The following is a 20,344-nucleotide window of genomic DNA, read 5'->3' as shown; positions in this document are numbered from 1 at the left end:
TGGTACAACTGGCCCTTAAAATCACGCGTATAACATAGTATTATACTATCTATTATTATGGGTCGTTTGTGACAATTCAGGAACAAATCGTAATTAATACTAAATACAAAATAATAGGCACAAATGTTGAACTGTTGAAGAGTGTCATGTATATACTATACAAAATAATATACAGTGAAATCTCTGAATAGCGGACACTCTGGGTCATCAAAATTTTGTCCGTTATTCAGAGGGGAAACATTTTTGAAATTTATTCGTACTAATAACGTAATAATGTACTATGTATGTAAGTATAATGTTATTACTTATTATTTATTGTAAATTATTACATTTTTATATTTTTACAATCAAAATCAAAATGATGTACATGTATTTTTAAATTATTTTTGTTTGAAAAAATCGGTAAGCTTTATCTGTTTATAATTACACCGTGCCTGTGCAATCTCAATAGCAATACGAGAATACATACGAATGTGAATACGTATTATTTTCAAATAAAGATTAGGGACCTACCATTATTTTAAAAACTCTCTATTAAAATAATGCCCGTTCTTCGGAGAGTCCGCTATTCGGAGGTTTTCCTATTGAAAAGTAGTGAAAATATCCCCGTTCCCCAAAAACGTCCGTTATTGGGAGGTGTCCATAAGTGGAGATTTCACTGTATTGATTATTGATATAATACTGTAAGTGACGTGTGTCGAGTATCTATTTTCACATAGGCAAATAAGGCAGCTGTATAGACTATGGACTCTCGCCTAGTAAATACTAAATAGTAATCCCCGACTTCTCTATAAAGTATAGACATACCAAAAAAAAATAATGTACATAAATAGTTTACTTTTATTGATTTATCATAAAAAAAATATTAGTCTTAATATCTTATAATTATAATCTTTGGGAAAAACATTGCTTAAATGTTTAAATTAATTATTTTTGTCTTGCAGTGTAATAACAGTGTTATTCATAGTCATTGTCGAAAACTAAGGTTTAACATAAGTTTAGAAAAACTTGGTTTAATTCTTAGACCTCGGTTAAACTCAGGTTTAACGACGTATTATTCATAGTCAACATAGTAAATGGGCTAGACTAAGTTTTTAAAAATTGTGGATTATCTTAGTTTTATTATAAACAGTCATAGAGCCTCCCAAATTTCCATATTATTACTATATGACGTCAATCTAAAAAAAAAAAATTAGTCAAAAATACATTCTATGTTCTACAAACGTTACAGTTTTTCCAGGTGTTTTTATTTATACCATTATTATTGTTATATTTTATGAATTTTTGTAAAATATATTTAGATTCATATTCTATTTTAGAGTTTGTTAATGGTATTTTATTTACTCAAAATTATAATTTAAATCACGTAATTGTTTTTTGTAAAACAAAAACTCTTTAGAAGAGTTACCTGGGAAAGTGGGGAGAAATTTCTTAAATTCATTATGCGTCTAACATTTTGTACATTAGCAATATCCATTTTTCTTAGGTATAAAGTGCACAAGTTTTCAAAACATTAATAAATTAAATTAAATGATAATAAGATAACAGTGATTTTTATAATAAACCAGCATTAAACCTAGTATTTGCCTAGTTTTTAAATCAGAAGTTTATCATTAAACTCAGTCTATGGTCTAAGTAAAGTTTATCGTCTATGAATACCAAAAAAAATAAACTATTGTTGAACTACTATTGCACCATTGTTAAACCAGGTCCAATATGACTATGAATAACACTGTTATAGTCACCGGGTAATATAACAATTTAAAAATAACAATAGAGGCCAACAATAACACCGATAATCGCCCGATTCGTTGCCTTTTCTACTTTCTTAGTAGTGTTTAAAATAAATAATAATTATTCAACAGTCGATAGCTGATAATGATATAGTATTATGTTATAAATTCCGCGATAAGGCCCTTACACACCAGGCCACTAGGCGAATAGTTTGCGTGCGGTTAGATACGATTAAACAACTTGTACGAAATGGGTATTTAAATTTAAATACCTAGTCGCGGACGATGGCGGATTTTATCCGCTCGCTTTACATAGTTTGAACGGTCTAATCTAATACAAGCTGTTCATAAAACGTTCACGGCGAATTTTAACCACGTCCGCCACTCCGCCAGCGAAACTGCGAACTATTCGCAAAATGTTAGTGTGCAAGGGCCTTTAGATAAGAATAAGACATTCACACTATGTAGTATGAGTGTATGACTAGTATGTAAAGCGAACGGGATAAACGGATATAATCCGCCATCGTCTGCCACTGATCGGCGATTGCGTAATCTTAATTTTAGACGAACACTCGTCTAAGAAGGGTAAAATTAAACACGTTGTTTTGACTGATCGACTGGGTCTGTTCACTCTGGATGAATGTTCGCGCGCAACTCGCACAAAAATAATGATGATTTGGCGCGAATTTTAACCGCGTAAAATGTGTGCTTTGTGTTCTAGCGAATACAATTCTCGGCAATTTCAAATTGTGCAGATACGCGCACGAAGTATCAAGTATTCCGTATTCACCTAGTGTTTCAGGGCCTCAATACTGTCTACGAGCCTATTGCAATTATTAGTCGCACTTTAGCCGTTTGTACGCCTATAGGCTATAAGAACTTATCACATCATAATATGCAAAACTCATTTTTATTAAATATTATGTTTTATATTATATGGTATATAGATTTATTTTATTATTCAGTGTTCTGGACTTTTGTTTCTGTTGTTTCCTTAGGCCTTCAGTTGGCGGCGGTACTACGGTAGAACTTGGAACTATTAGCTATTACTAGCAAGACGCCAAGACTTACATAATAATTTAGTGTTATTTACTCTTTAGATAATTTTAAACGTGCCGCCGTGCCGGTACCGAATAACAACCGCTTGCCGCCAGAAAACTTGTCACAGGTCGCAGCACTGCAATAGCCGTCGCGCGTCACTCCGACGCCGACGACTGCCGTAACGCCCGTAACAGTGTCATTGTCTTCTAAGTTCTGTCGCAAGCCACTAGCGGCGCTAATAAATTACCGCCATTCACGACTCACCAGTGTTCCGTCTTCCCGCGTTTCATCCTCGTGTTCTTGTTCTATTTGTTATTGGCATTTGGCGCATCTCTTCTCTTTTGGATTTGTGACTTGCTTTTTTAGTTTTTAGAGTTGCTAACTGTGACACCAACTTAAGCCTTTGTCACAAGATGTCCGGGGCAATCAACGAAGGAGCATCCACTTCTGCTGGTTTGACGGGAGGAATCAACGAGGGGGCATCCACTTCTGCTGGTTTGACGGGGGCAATCAACGAGGGGGCATCCACTTCTGCTTGTCTGTCGGTGGCAATCAATGAGGGGGCATCTACTTCTGCCAATCTGTCGGAGTATGAACTTTTGCGACAAGAAAACATGAATAAACTGCAGCAAGAGGTAAGTATTTGTTTATTATTTTACAGATAGTATGTATCTCATTTTCCTGACAACCCTTCAGTAATATTTCACACCTGCAGTTGGTTAAACTACCTACATTAATATAGGTAGTGTCTCATATATCGCTGGTTTATTGGTTGGCATTTTATTATTGACTTGTTCTTCTTGTTTTCCCACACCCACTATACACTATTTTATTATAAAATATTATGTTCTGTGAATCTGATAAATACTTTTTATACCTAAAATAACAAAAAAATATGAAAGTATTTAACCAAAAAACAATGTACTGGTTAAAACATGTGTAGTAATTGGTTAATAATTTTAGTCAAATTTTTAGACACATCTTTGTGTTAGATTAAACCATAATTAAATAATTAATTTAAACTTAAAATCAAACTAAAAACTATACTGTCTATACTCAATTATTTTTAGAAAATTGTTATTAAGGCTAACATAATCATTTTAATTTACATATATCACTTATTATAAATTTAAAATAACTAATGAGTGACTGGTGATACATTTTTGTTTTTTTCTTTTATATTGGTTTGACATTATTCTGTAAGAATTGAAAATTTTGTGACTAATTTTCCTGTCTTCTGAAGTTTTAAATTTTAAATTATGTTTAGTTTGTAAAATTATTTTATAAATTAATTAACTCAATTACCACTTGTCTATTTAAAACAATTTGAATTTTTTGGATATGGTAGAATTAGTAAAAAGCGTTATAAAATAAGTTTAATTTTAATAGCACATTTATTTATTTATTTATTATGATTAAATGGGCAACAGTTTATTATATAGAATAAGATGTTTTGATAGATACAATATAATGTAATACATTATCCTTTTGAAGAAGAACCATGCATATTTATTCTAAATAAAAAGTAAAAGTAAAATAATTTATTAGTACTTGGTAAATATAACAAACAATCTAGCCTAAACAATTATTAATCTGAATAATAATTAATATTAATTAATCTAATATACTTAGATATTTCTGTGTTTTTATTGCTTGTACTTTTAATTATAATGTTTGATTGTGCTATTTAATGTAATTCCATAGAAATATAATGATATTTTAATCTATTTATTTAATGAGAAATGTATGTAATGTACTAATTTTAGTATAGAAAAATTATAAAATGTCATACCATGTATATGTGCTTGAAAAAAAGGCATAAAATAGGACAAAAAAGATTTACCAAACTTAAATTTATTTTGTACCCTTACTGCCTGAGTTTAATTCTCTAAAAACCATTGAAAAATACTGGTACCTTATTACAGACCAGACATCATGTTTAATAGAACTTTCTACTTGGCCAACAAATACAAAAAAAAAATGAATTGTATGTATATTATTAATTGTTTTTTATAGGTATAATATCTATGCTCAAGTCCACAATTTGTTACTATATCAATATAATATTTTAAATTATTAATTTCTTATATTCTTAAAATTAAACGTAATATCAATTAAAATAATAGTTTTAATAAGATGACTTACACTTAACACCTATTGTATAGTAGGGTGATTAACGATTACCAACTTTCCTCCCTTTTTGTCCTCAAACGTAAACAATTTGTTACCTTTATGAATAAATTGAGTTTATTGGGATTTTTAATTTTACATCTTATATTCTTATTGTGATGTGATACAGTTATAGCATTTTATTTGAGAATTTATTTTCTCCTCACTAATTTCTTTATTACCCAATAGTATTAATAATGTTTTGAATCAAGTTCTATTTAAATATTTTGGTATAGGTAGGTGATGTATTTAATAATGCTCTGCAATGTGCGCAGAAGCTTAACAAAAAATTTCAATTTCGGAGTGGTAGAAGGCCAGCTCATCGACCAGGCCGACGAGTTAAATTATTTTCTAAATTGGAAAAATCATCAAATGTGAAGAAGGAGACTCAAGGTGAAGATCTCCGTCGTTCGTTACGTGATAAAAGGTATAAATAAAAATAAGCAATTTATAAAAAGGTGTAGTCAGGTAAGAAATATAAGGAATTTTATATGGGTGATTTATTTAATGTAAAACCATTCATTATTTCAGAACACACATTTTTAGAAAAAGTTATATTTTTTATTATAATTTTTTAAGATTTTACTTTTTTGATTGACAGCATACACTTCAGATTTTTAGCAGATTTTACTAATGTGTGTTTTAATTTATTTATTTCTTATCTGTGCACGATAAGTAGTCAATAAAATACTTTAATTTTCAACATTGAGGGTGGTTTTGGATACCAAATTGGATCTAGTTTATACTTTGGAGAGGTCAAAATTATTCCTAATATTTTTCAAAATAATTGATGGAAAACAAACATTTTTATGCAAATTTAATTTTGGACGTAATCGCTTTTGTATTTTTTATGTAACTCAAAAATGGATAACTATAAATATTTGAAATATTGTCAAAATGCAAGACAAACTGTCTCCATTTAGAATCATTTTTGTATAAAATGATACATCATTGAATTCAAATTTAACATCTCCAGAATTACAGTTACTCACTTGACGCTTAATATATAGCTGAGCTTTACCCACTTGCCTACCTTTTTTGATATCATAATATTATCTACTAATTGGTTTAATTCACTTAACAAAGGTTGCAATAAATAAATATATATATGTTAAAAAAAATACTTTGATGTCCAATGAATGATGGCATAGCCATGAAAGCGATGTGAAAGCACAATTCCAACGGCATCGTTGGTTTAAACAGAAAAAATAAAGATGATTTTTACTTGTGAAAAAAAAAATCATTTAATTTTCTTTTCAGTTAACAATTATTATATAATATTTGGAAATTTTCTAATCAATAAATTTTTTATACAAAGATATGTTAGTTTGATATTTTATATTTTTTATGTATCGAAAGTTAGAAGTTTTTAAATAAATTATTATAATATTTAAAAAATATAGAACTTGTATACAATGTTTAATGCTCATATCTTATAGGTATGGTTGACGGTTGTTATTTTTTTAGATTTATTTTTATGTGCGATTTTTTGCATTAACATTACATTAATGTTGAGAGTAAAATTGTATTCTATTTCTATTATTATTTTATTTGAATTATTTGATCAATTGTCAGTTTAATATAATAAAACAAGTATTCACTTCTAGCATATGTTATATAATATTACATATAACTTATTTATTTTTTCATTGTTCAGAAAACAAATCTATTATAATTCTAAAGAAGAAGATGACAAAGGAAAAAACAAAAAACGTCGACAAAGAAATAACTATCAGAAAAAGTTTCCTTTGAGTAAATCTGAAGTAATTCAAGATTGTTACTTTTAAATAAATTAATAAATATTGGTGTAAAATAGATTTTTAATTGTGTTTTGTTGGATGATCAGGGTTCAAAGAAAAAATTGAGCAGAAAAGTATCTCGATTGGATGTATCTCTTGTAACAAAAGAAATGTTAGACAACATATTTTACCGCTCTGTAGGAAAAAAATATAGTACTAACGAAGGAACAACTTGTCACCAATGCAGGTAATATTTATATTAAAAATAACAATTTTTAACTTATAATTTGCTAAAAAATATTTCACGCATATTACATTTGATTTGATTCTTTTTATTAAATAATTATTATTGTCTAATTCGATATTAATTTTTATATTTTATATAAATTGTATAAATAATAAATTATTGTTTGAGAAATGTTATCTTATAATTGAGTATAAAATACTTTAAATTTTACTCTTTAAATACTATATGGAAATATTATAAATTTTGAATTTTAACATTCATTCTTTAAAATAAGATTTTTTTTGTTGAATTATAAGTTTTATATGAAAATAAACAATTATTTATTTTTGATTTTGAGTTGAGGTTAATAAAAAAATAAAACTAACAACTAAATGAACTGTGGTTTTCAAAATATATGATTCAAAAATATAAATTAAAAAAAAATTATTAATGCAATCAAACATAATAAATCTCTGTTTAAACCACAGAACACAATATTATATTACTTTATATTAGTTATTAACAACAACAGAATATTCTATGATTTGGTTGAGTTTACTTTGATTAGTAATGTATGAAAAAAAATTTTTTTTAGGCAGAAGACATTAGACCAAAAATCATACTGTCGGCATGAGAGCTGTAAAGGAATGAGAGGTATGTTTTGTGGTTTTTGTTTGGGCAGTCGGTATGGTGAAGATGTAGCTGAAGCTTTATTAAATCCGGTAATTCATTTTTATTAATATATAGTTAAGGCAATCATTCATTTATTTATTTTTGCATATTATATAAAGTTATGGGCTTGTCCGCCATGTCGTGGACGTTGTAACTGCAGCATTTGCAGACGTGATCAGGGCAAAGATCCAACCGGGCAGTTGGCACAAGTAGCTAAAGCTAAAGGATTTAAATCTGTTTGCGATCTGTTAAGGACAATAGAAGAGGAACCAGATAGCACTAATAAAAATTCTATTGATACATGTGACCTGAAAAATCCAGTCGTAAACAACATTGATCTAGGTAATCAGTCAAAGATTGATAATTTGAATGAAAAGGTTGTACTTAATGAATATAATGCTAAAAACAAGTTTGGGAAGATGAAATCAAAGAAAAACAATAATTTCTGTATAAAGGATGAAGAACTATGTAATTCTAAAATTAATATAACAGAGCCTAAAGAAAATTCAGAAAAGATTATTGACAAAATGTATGAGCAATTTATGTCATCTAAATTATTGGAATAAGAGAACTAAATAAAAAAGCAAATCAATTTTCAAACATAAACAGCAAGTAGCCATTAGTATTAGTATAACTATAATATTTTGTATTTTTATAAGTATACATATGTATATAATTTTTTTAAACTTAGAACTTGGTTTATTTTTTTACCATAAGTTATAAGTAAAAGAGTAACAATATAAAGTTATAAATTTGAGTTAAATTGCAAAGAAAATAGTTGATATAAATTTTGTTTTATTGTAAAATTACTTTTTTGGAATGATTATTTATAAGTTATTGACAAGTGCTTATGATTACCTAATATTGTTTAATTATTTATACAAGTGTGTATCTTTATTTTTTCTTATTTATCTTTTTAAGTTTATGAACATAAAAGTAAAAAATATATTTTAGTTATATAAACTTTTAAAAGAGGTATGCCATAAATACATAACATTTTTATTTTTCGTAAGTTATAAAATAAGTTAATTTTTTTTTTATATATTATACATAATATAACATTAAGTACTTATACTTAGAGTCTTTATACATTGTTTTTCTATTATATTTGAATTTTGACAGTTATAATTTGTGTTCATTATAATATACATTATTATGAAGGTAATGTTGCACTTAAAATTAATTAAGTACCTAAGGCAGACATTTTTAATATAAGCATACATTTATGTAGGTTAAATAAAAATGTTAACAATGATTAATGATTATAATATGTTGCAATACATATAATATAAAATATAAAAAAAAGGAATTAGAATTATTGATTGTTGTACTTAAATCAACTAGTTTTAAAAGATAATTAGAATATCCCAGTATGCACACTTAAAAAAATAACAAGATCAATGTATCATTACTAGTTTTACTATTATTATTATTAATAAGGACATCCAGTTTGTGTATATATTTAATAATGTCAATATAAAAGTGAAAGACTTCATTGGTTGCAAAATAAGAATGGTCTGTCCAACCATGTTGGAGATTCTGAAGAAAGCAATTACTATAAAAGTAGAAAACTTATTTTTGTGGCACTGAACACAAACTTTAGTTCATTTTAATTGCCTTGGAAATTGGGCAGGTGGATAAAATGATAGAGTACTGCAGAGTGGTAAGTCTGATTTTATTAAACATAAGAATGTCATAGTTATATAATATTAAAATATAGTAAGTATTTATAGCTATAAAAAAAATTTTTAGCTTTGTAATATCACTAATATCTGTTCTTTTTTCATTTTTTGCATAGTTAGTTAGTGTATAGTAGTAGTTTTTAATTATATTGTATAGCTTATCTGTAAATAAAAATATTTGTAAAATATCTTAATTGTAGTAAATTAGTAATTGCTAATAACCTGAGTTTTATCCAATATATCAATTTGTACTACTTCTGTACATAATTAAGTACTGATCAAGACAAATAATTATATGTAATATATTTGTTTATTTATTAATTTTAAACTCATGAACTTTTTAATCCTTCAAAAGGTATCTTTATGTTCTAGAACAATATGATTTAAACAAATATTGTCTCAATGTCTAAGTTCATTATATAATAGCCAATATAATACTATAAATATCATATTATTTTAGTTATTTAATTATTAATACTTAATTAACTTACTTTTGGGTTTTTAATCCCTTAAGTTTAGGGTTGTTAAGGCAATCACTAATTTTAAATAAACATTTAAAAACATAAATATATAGTAGGCACAACATACAGATATACAAGAAAATGTATTCAAAGTAAAATGACATAAAAAAAATACCTATCTAATCTTTAAAGTTTAAATACTTGATTATAATAATCATCAGCAATAGGTATGTAAAGGAAGTTTTAGTTTATTACATTTTAAGGGGGTATGTAAATTGGGTCCGTGATAATTTTTGTTTGTTTTTAAAGTGTTAAATTGGGGATATGTACCAATTGCCTTCAAAAGTATCTTTTTTATACCCCCTCCCCTCCCAGAAAAACTTTGGGACTCATCATGCATTCATGCCTACTATCATTTATTTCTAGGACCCAATTTACCAATCTAGAATTTTAATTTGTTATTAATTATAAGGTCCTTACTTAGTATAAGTATAAATAATATAAAAATAGTATAATACATAACATCATTGGTTATAATTAGTATTTATAATTAATGATAATGTGCTAATTTATTTACATATTATAGTAAATAGCATTTTATATTTTTATGGTAGAGACAACAATTTCAAATTTCTACAAACTATTATTTGTTTTTGAATCATAAAAAAATAACATTGATTTATGAAAATAAATAAAGATACTTATGAACCTCTTATACTCCAAAATGTAGACAAAACTAGAGAGTTATCTAAATGCAATTTGCTAATAGAAAGTTAAATATCAAAGCAATTTTTTTTTCTATTTTAAAAAATTAAATGCTTAATAAGATAGTGGTCTTCAATGAAAATGTTTGTGTGAGAGCTTATGAGTTCACATTACAAATTCAATAAATAGATACCTAACAACCTAATCTAGTACAATTAACAATTACATTACCTTTTTTCTCATATAACTAATACATTAATGTAATTTAATATATATATTTTATTATTAATACAATATATAATGTAAAATTATACATAAAATCGTGCAATAAAAGAATACAATATAAAGCTATACAAGATACAACTTTGTATCAATAATAATTATGTACTAGAATCATCATTTGTTACAAACTTACAAGTAATTTAGGAATGCTATAAATTTGATGTAACTGGATCTTCGCACGTAAAATATTTTTATTACTGGTTGTATATCTAATATCTATATTATTGTATAAATCTTTTGTGTGATATTTTAAGTATTTTTAAAATAATTGTTAGTTGGTACTGTTGGTAGGTATGTTATTTTGTATTTTTTGAAATGTGTCTATATAATCTATAGTTTATAGTTTAGTATATACTTCCTCATATAGAAATACCATAATTAATTGTAGATTCTAATATTCTATTTGTGCTTGATAATTTTGATATAAACCTCTAATTTTCTTTTGTCTAGTTTTGAAAGCGTAATGCTCGTTTATGAAAGCCGTCCCCCGTGTCAAAGTTGAGTTTGAGATTTGAGTGTTTAGTAGTTAATCAAAATCAAATCATCAATGAAAATCGACCCAATGATTGTTAAATGTTCAATGAGATAAGAAAACGTTGACTTGCAAGTATAACTGTTTAAACGAATGAGCTCTGTGAAAACGGTGTTGAAATTTTGAAAATAGAGTTATAAAAAATATTTAATATGTCAAATGTCAATGTAGAACTGTGGAGCTAGAAGATCCACATCCTGAACGGGAAGAGGCGGGTTTGTGAAATCGTCAGTAGAGCTAATTGAAAGTGTAGTAAATTCATTATCACTAGATACTAGTATAATTATTCGTCAGTAAGGCCCCTATTTGCGCCGCTGTATACTATGTATATATAACTATATAAGTTATTTAAACATAAAAAAAAATAAAAATAAGCTATTATTTATGGAATTAATATTTGTATTGGTATATTTTATAGTTAATTAAAATACATTTTAATACCTATGTACAGGAAAATAATTTACTTGAAAAATTCTACCAAAACGCAAATTATAATTTTCTGCACTAAATAAAATTTTAAATATTCTAAGCTATTTATTATAGATATTTAAAGAATTTTGAATTCCAATAAATGTTGATAAAAACATATTTTATACTCGGTCAAATTGTATAATATACCTACAGTACATGTCATGGGACTTAAGTTTCTAGTTGTATCGTATATTGAAATGTTGTATTTAAAAATATTGTATTATATTTAACTCATATTAATTAGGTACCTATCTGATTAATACCGCTAGGTTTGGATTCTGGGAGCATATTTATTTTGGAAGATGTGTGAAAATCGAAATGAAAAATAGTTTAAGGCTAGAATTTATAATGGTTTATAATTCATTCGTTTCTTTTGGTTCGTTTGTATCAATAGTATTACTCGCAAAATTTAATGAAATCACGAAAATAAAATATTAAGTATTCGGCGTAAAACAATTCATTCGAAATAATAACAACGGATAATACAACGACGAAAAAGAGTTTATTTTAGAAGATAAAATAATATGGACGTGAATAAGACTTAATAATAAGTTTCAATTGTAATTTGTAAGTATTCATTTTTTGTATGCTAAATAAATTTTATATTATACTAATAATTATCATGGCGTGACGTATTTTTTTATGATTAATACGTTTAACTCACGTTAAAACTCATTTAAGTATATAATATTATACTATTATAGTATCTTCGGTATGTAAATCAAACATTATTATTCCGATTTGGTTTTATCGTTTGTTTACCAATGCAAAACATCGGGTACCGACAGTACCACCACAACCACCACTACTACAACAACTACAACTGTCTACAACGACTACTGTCTACTACTACTACTACTACTACTTCTACTACACTACACAAACGCACAAAGTTTGCTGCTGATATCGAGCGAGACCGCGACCGATCGCCTACCGTTCGACACCCTACCGCGTGTGCACAACCCGCTAACCGCTGTTATCTTTCCTTTGTTTGTCCCGAAAACCACGAAAATTTTCGTGTACGCGATGCGCGGAAAATAGTGGGGATGCGCATTGCCGAGCGATATACGAATTTCGCCGACATACCTTTCGCCGCGGTAGTTCGTGAACCCCTCCCCGCGCCCTCGCGCACGTCGTAGGTCGTACCACTACCCGTGTCCCAAACACACGGCCAACAGTCACCGTTCCGTTGATTTTGGGTTTTTTTTTTTTTTTTTTGTTTTTGTTTTCCAAAAGTTTCCTCTCGCGTCTGGCGTCGTCTGCCGCTGGGCCATTCGTTTTTCTGGCCGCCAACGTCCGAAGAGGCCTGAACGCTGTCTCGCCGGCATCGCACCGTACACGTTCCACCGCCGTCGACTCTTGTGTGTGCGCGCCACCAACGTGGTGGTGATCCGCTAGACAGCCAGCCGCCCGCCGTCCAGCCCGTCAGTCGCGCCAGCTCCGCCGTGCCCCGACGATAGTTGTGTACCGCCGTTGTTCTACACTGTGTCACTGTCCGCTTGATCACGATCGCCACAGTAAGTAGAATCGCGTTCGTACAGTTTGTTTACACTTATAGCGAGTTTTTAAACGTTCGTTGTATAAATTATTAGAAACAAACATGGTTTACAAAATAAAGAAACACTCGACGATGCCCGTTCACGTAGTCGATGACCATAACGACGCGTTGCGATATATCTACCGGGAAATAGGTTCCAAACACTTGCCCTTGTACGGCAATGTTTTGTTGCATTTTGATTCGCATCCGGACTTGTCCATTCCAAAAGATATGCCGGCCGATTATGTATACGAAAAAGAACAGTTGTTTGATTCGCTGAGCATCGAGAACTGGATATTGCCAGCTGCGTACGCCGGCCATTTTGATAAAATTATCTGGGTAAAGCCCCCTTGGGCACGGCAATTCAACGAAGGCGAAATTGTGTTCAGTATTGGCAAGCATAAGATGTCCGGCGCCATACGATTGACTAATTCTAGTGATTTTTATCTGAGCGAAGGTCTTTATTGTTTAGAAAGTGATCTCATTAACATAAAAACGATCAAGTTGTTTGTGTTTACCATGTGTAGTTCAATTTTCAATGATGGCGAGGAAAAATTTGAGCTATTGCGAAATAAGTTTATCGAGTATACTAGAGATAACCCTCATTACATCTTAGATTTTGATTGTGACTTTTTCTCCACAAACAATCCATTTTTATCCATGTATGATAAAGCAAATCTTTATACTAATCTACATAAAATTTACACATTTAATTCGCCGACTAATAAAGAAGACGTTAACAGCTTACTTCAGTGTTCTCGTTCTAGAGAAATATTGTTGCAAGAATTAGAATCTGTGTTCATGCATCTTGATGACGGGAAATCATTAGATGAGTATCCGACTGAAAATTTAACTGCTGTAAATTCTGAAGATTTATCATTTATTGTAAATGAGCTGTTGAAACATTACGATACTATTGACTGGTTGATAGTGCATAATGCTGGTTGCACAATTGACAATATTGAATTACCTAACCATCATACAGACATAGCTGATATTGCAAAATCTATGGATATTGTATTCAACTTTTTACCTATAATACATGAACCAGCTGCCATTACAATTGCCTTGTCCACAGGAGACGATTACTGTCCATTGGAAAGTGCACGTTTTATTAACGAATCATTGCTCGCAAAGCTAGAATGTTTGTATAATAAACTGAATGTTCAAAAATGTACTGAAGGTTCCTAAATTACTGAAACATAATCTAAAGTATAAGTTTATTTTATCATAACTGCTAGTAAGTTTTTTCATTCTGTGTGCAACATAATATTTTTTACAACTAGCGTTATCTTAAATTTAAAATTTCTTTGCTGCGAGTTTTAAATTCATTATTATTAGTATGATATGTTTTAATTTTTTATGTTTAGAACCTACTACCTTCATTAGTATGTATACATTTTAAATGTCAATAAAATAATATTTTGTATTAAGTATTATATTATATATAGATTTTATTTAATGAGAAATTCTCACTAAATATTACTACCATTTGTTTTATTAATATTATGTCTCATGTCTGTTTTAAATACTTCAGTCAAAAATAATAATAATTCTCTTACTAATGACAGCACTGCTTAGTTTTTAAAATATTTTTTATAAGTTAATTTAATTAGGTGTATGAATACAATTTTTGCATGTTTATCAATTGTCAATTTTTAAAATAGAACAACCAATATAATTAAAACTAGAATATATTTTATTAAACTGACAAAAATGTAAAACTAAAATATTACTTGAATGATTTTAGGGTGTATATTTTCAAACAATTTAATATTATAACCATTTCACCGAAGGCTGTAAATTATATTTTTTTATTTTTTTACTAAATTATTTTCAAATATTATATAGTTGGTGTTAAATTGTTAGTCATTATTATTGATGATTCAAATTGTTGATTGAATGTCCTAAGTATATTTAAGTTATTGTTAAACCATACATCACGTATTCACTGTTCAGTTTAATTTCCATGTAACTGTGATTGCTTGATTAAATACCTCTGTAAAATTGTGATGAATAATAGATATTTTTCTATGTTAAATACTAGGGGAAGTATGTATTATATTCATATGAAACAAATTATGGTTTTGATGGCTCAGAATTTAATTGTTTGTTTATAGACTACCTTCTAAACAAAATTGGTTTTTACATATATATTTTTTTATGTGTGCACTTAAATGTTAAGTTTAATATTATTACTTTATAACTCAAAACCAATTAAATCTTCAAAACATTTTATTTTATTTTTTTTTTGTTAAAATTAAAAATGTAAAAAAATATTATTGTAGAATTAAATTAATTTGTATTTTAACTCAAATCAATAATGTTTTAGGATACCGTTATAAGTATTTTTAAGATCTTGATCTTAATAATTTATTCATGTTTAAAAAAAAAAACAATGTAAAAATTTGTATCAGATTCACTGTTTTTGAACTAAGAATATTTACTTGCTGTAAATCTATAAATTCAATTTTATTCTATTAATACTATATTTTTTTTATAAATTTAAATATATGAGATTTTACAAACAAATTATGGTGTATTGAGTTTTAAACTATAATATTATAAAACTATATTAAATTATCAAAACTATCGTATTATATTATTTATCATATATCATATTCCTCAATTGATTTGTGTTACACAATTTTTCGATTTACACAACATAAATGAATAATTGGTAAACATTAAAAAAAAATGCAAAATGATTATTCATTTATAATAGTCTGATCAGCAGTAAAAGTAATTTTCAGTTTTTAGTTTGTATTACTCATATTAAGTTTTATAAGTATTATAAATTCAAACACTTAAATTATTACTCTTATTGGTTCTTAAACATTGGTGTCTTCAATTATTGAAAGTTGTAGCAGTGTTCATTATTTATTCAAAAATCATGACTGTCAATACACATTTACATGGGCAATCTTTAATAATGGTATATTTTATAATACTTAATATTATTATGTAACAACAAACAGCTATTTTTTTTTTAACAATTAATTACTTGTCTTTTAAGAATTTAATTAAAAATAATAAGTTACTAATATTCCATTTTAATATTACACAAATAATTACAACTTTTGTGATTGGTTTATCTTTAAAAATATTGAAACATAAGAAACATTAGTTTAATATCATTTTACTTTTCAGATCCTTTGAATCATTATAGATGGAAAGTACTGCTATGCGGATTCATTTATCATTTGAAGAAGATGAAGACTACGATGAAGAAGAAAGTACTCATATTTTAGAATTAAGAGCTATAAAAGAATCTACTTTAAGTCATTTTACATATGAGACTAGAAAAACAATAACTTTAATAATTGATGAGCTGCTGTGTGAAATTATATTTAATATTCATAAGGAATTAAAATTAAGAGTTCTCGATCCAAGACGGTTTGATTCTAATTATAATAGACGCTGTCATACTCCAACCTTAGTACACATGGCTGAACATTTGAATATCACTAAACCAACTCAGGAGGTTGATTGTCCCAAATGCTTTGTACCCGTGAAGTGTCTTTTATTATCAAAACATTTAGCATTATGTATGAATCCACACCAAAGTACTTATTCTTATAGTAGTAGAAATAGTTCTCGAATAGCTCGACAGCGTATACAAGAGGGTTTTAAGACTGCTTATGATGAATCTAAAAATGATAGTGATGATGAACGAGTTAAACCAAAAAGACGTAGCAATAAAGGAAAAAAATCCACAATCAAAAGCATAAGGTAAAATTACCTAAGTCTTTGTTCTTAAACTTATTAGTTTAAATGGGTTCAGAAATTAGTAATGTTATTGGTATATTTTTTAGACTTTTTTAAATTGTTAATTTTATGTTGGCATGATAATCATAAATATGTTTTGAACAACATCTCATATGTTTTTCCCGTGATTTATGACAGCCGTTGCGTGATAATGGTATATTTTGGTGGTATGACAACATTTTAAATATATATTTAGCTATTGAATAATTAATAACAATACAATATTTTTTAGTATAAATTAATATTAATATCTCAAATCAAAAGTTCAGTGATTAAAATACAAATCATTTGTAATTTTATAACTAGAAATATATTTTTATATTATTTTTATATTAATAACATACTAAAATATTTTTTGAATTTCTTGTAATTGAAAACAGGTATCACATAAAAATCTTTGTTTTTGTTTTGTAATCATAAGATGAACTTTAATAATTTTATTTTATCAGTTTACTCAATGACTCATTATAATTTATTACATTAACATACTACTTGTACTCATGTATTGATTTTATTAATCATACATTTTAGTTACCTAAATAAAATATTGTACAATGTACATTTATTTTTACGTCAAAGAACTTTACAATTATTATAATTGTTAAAAAAACATCTAACAAATGTATCATATTTATATATAGTACATTTTGTTTCAAATATTGTTAAATTTTATCAACATATAAATCTAATGTATATTTATTAAATGTAATTTTAAAATTGATATAAGTTATCTTTGTTGTTTTTAATTTGAATGAAAAAATCAAAATACAAAAAAATCAAAATGAAAACTAGTACAAAGTTTCTACCCAGGTAGTTATAAAAAAAGATGTATATCTATGTATAATTTCTAAAAAATAAAAAACAAAAATATAACTAAGGTTTTGATGATGTGTAGATATGTACTATAATTATATATTTAATAGGTAGTAGAATTAAAAGTAAAATGGATTACTACTAGCAGTAATATTTTATAATATTTAAATAAGATTAATTGAGCAATTTTAATTTTTTTCTTTTTTTCTACTCTGCTTTTGTGTGAATTTTGTATAATAATGATAATTGTTAAAATTATTGTTCATAAGTTTACAATATCCTTTAAGAAGTGTAATATAAAATTTAAAGTATTTATATGAATGAAACCCATTCAAATATAATATAACGTCTACATGACTACATAATACAAATTTAAAAGGAGATAGTATTATAAAATATTGATATTCCAATACAATACCTGTTTTCTCTAATAAAAAAATCAATATACTGTATCTGTATAAATGTTTGAATGCAAGTACCTTTGTTATTAAGTCCAATATTTTTTAATATTATTATTTAGTATTTACCTCAATACAGATTTGATTATAGTAACTAATATTTTCTATTTAAAATAGGTTTAATTTAATATTTTAAAGTTAAAATAAGATTAAGTTTTGCAGTAAAACTTGGTGTAAAAAAAAAAAAAATCTTAGTTAAAATTACCGACAGCATTAAGCAAAACTATTGTTCTTGGTTACTACATAGCGGTGATCACTCGTTGCCATTGTTCATTGTTTTCAGAGAATAATTTATTATACATAAAACATAAAACATTTAGCACATTTGATTTATTATCATTTTTATTTGGTCCATTCAACAAAACCCTTGAATTTTCTTAATATCGGTGCTACCTTTAGTTATTACCTTGATACCTAATACTTACGTTTATTATACCATATTTAATAATTGTTTTTACATATTACTACAAAATATTTGCTTAGGTAGTGTGTTCAAAAACAAAATGTTCATTTATATTTGGGTAGATATTCAATTTATTAGTTAATTTAGAAATGTAAATAATTCTGTGAGTCTATGATCACACAAGGTATCTACTTAGTAAAACCGAAGAAAAATGGTAAAACCTATTGCTTATATAGGGTGATTCAAGTTAAAACATAACAATCAGTGCTTGAATTGGGAAAAAATTAGAAGGGGGATGCAAGAATGGCGAAAAAATGTCTGAATTATATTTAGATGCCTTATTGATTATAATTTAGAATATAATAAAAGATACGAGTATTATGAAAACCTACAGGTTTTGTTTATTTAATAATTCATAATTGTAATTTAATATTTATACGAAAAACTAGATACCTAATAATAATATTAATCCAATGAAATTAATATATTCAGATTTCAGTTATATAATTTACCTACGTATAACCTATGTTTGTATGACTTGAATTTGTTCCGACTTTTTAAAAGTAAAAACATGCATGTTTTTCGTTCATTAAGCCGATTTCAACATTATATTGCAGTAGCCAGTGTTTATTTCAATAGCAACACAGACATGCATTGGTACCTATATACCAGGGATGGGCAATTAAAAGTTATTAGAGGGCCAATTTTTAGAAAATTAAAATTTATAGCGGGCCAGAGTATAGAGAGCAAAAAAAAAAGGTCATTCAAAATAAGTATTTTAATTTAGCATACAGTATTGACGGTTGACTGAAATTGTATGATGTAATTTGAAAATGTAGCGGGGGCCAGATAAAAAAGGTTCACGGGCCACCAGTTGCCCACCCCTGCTATATACCATCAATTCTACCCATGTGTAGAAGTATACTTGTGTTAGGTGTGATAGGTTATATCTTCAAAAGTAAAAAGTTATTAATTTTACATTCGGTTAAAAATAAAATATGTAGGGTAGGTAGGTAGGTTCATATTTTTTATTTTGTTTTTAGAACTATTTAATATTTATTAATAATGATGATTTGAATTTCGTGTAGGTACACCGAACAAAGAATTAAATGACTAAAACTTTATTTTTATTAATAAAAATAAACAGGTATTACATTTAAAAAGAAATAAAATGAAATATGAATGCTTAAACTTTTTTTTCACTGCATTAAAAATGAAAATAAACAAAACTAATACTTAGGAAAAAAATATATATGAAGGCTAATCTAATAATATGTATAGATTACCTAATATTAGGTATAGCGGGTGAATCAGTAGAAGGTAATCTATAAATGCTTATTAGTTATTTTTATCTCAGTTTAAATAATTATTAATGAGTAATATATTATATATATGTAATACAGTTTTATTATGCATATTTGCTAAAATATTAAGATTTAACAACATTTGGAGTATAACATATAGAAATATTAAAAAATAAGTACGTATTTACTATGACTAATATAGATAGGTACCTACGCGCAAAAAAAAAAATTAAGCTAAATTGTTTTCATACAAATTACTTAAATTATACGGTTTACCCATCACAAACAATCGAATATATTATCATTTGTATACAGTTCATAGGAGTGTATTGAATATAAATTTATACT

The 20,344-nt window shown here is 27.0% G+C and overlaps 2 protein-coding genes across 2 annotated transcripts; both read left to right on the top strand.

Moving 5' to 3' along the window:
• The first annotated feature begins 2,863 nt into the window (after positions 1–2,863).
• Positions 2,864–8,428, top strand: LOC132927677 (cell division cycle-associated protein 7-like). Its single transcript, XM_060992256.1, has 6 exons — positions 2,864–3,409; positions 5,180–5,370; positions 6,601–6,706; positions 6,790–6,929; positions 7,504–7,630; positions 7,700–8,428. The coding sequence occupies exons 1-6, from the start codon at positions 3,188–3,190 to the stop codon at positions 8,144–8,146; spliced, it is 1,233 nt and encodes a 410-aa protein (XP_060848239.1). The 5' UTR covers positions 2,864–3,187; the 3' UTR covers positions 8,147–8,428.
• A 4,206-nt stretch (positions 8,429–12,634) lies between these two features.
• Positions 12,635–15,716, top strand: LOC132923920 (UPF0489 protein C5orf22 homolog). Its single transcript, XM_060987927.1, has 2 exons — positions 12,635–13,230; positions 13,306–15,716. The coding sequence occupies exon 2, from the start codon at positions 13,314–13,316 to the stop codon at positions 14,439–14,441; it is 1,128 nt and encodes a 375-aa protein (XP_060843910.1). The 5' UTR covers positions 12,635–13,230; positions 13,306–13,313; the 3' UTR covers positions 14,442–15,716.
• The last annotated feature ends 4,628 nt before the right edge of the window (positions 15,717–20,344 follow it).

The sequence above is a fragment of the Rhopalosiphum padi genome, chromosome 3 (genome assembly GCF_020882245.1).
Source record: "Rhopalosiphum padi isolate XX-2018 chromosome 3, ASM2088224v1, whole genome shotgun sequence".
Taxonomy (NCBI): Eukaryota; Metazoa; Arthropoda; class Insecta; order Hemiptera; family Aphididae; genus Rhopalosiphum; species Rhopalosiphum padi.
The sequence above is the reverse complement of the archived record's forward strand: the minus strand, read 5'-3'. Positions and strand labels throughout refer to the sequence as shown.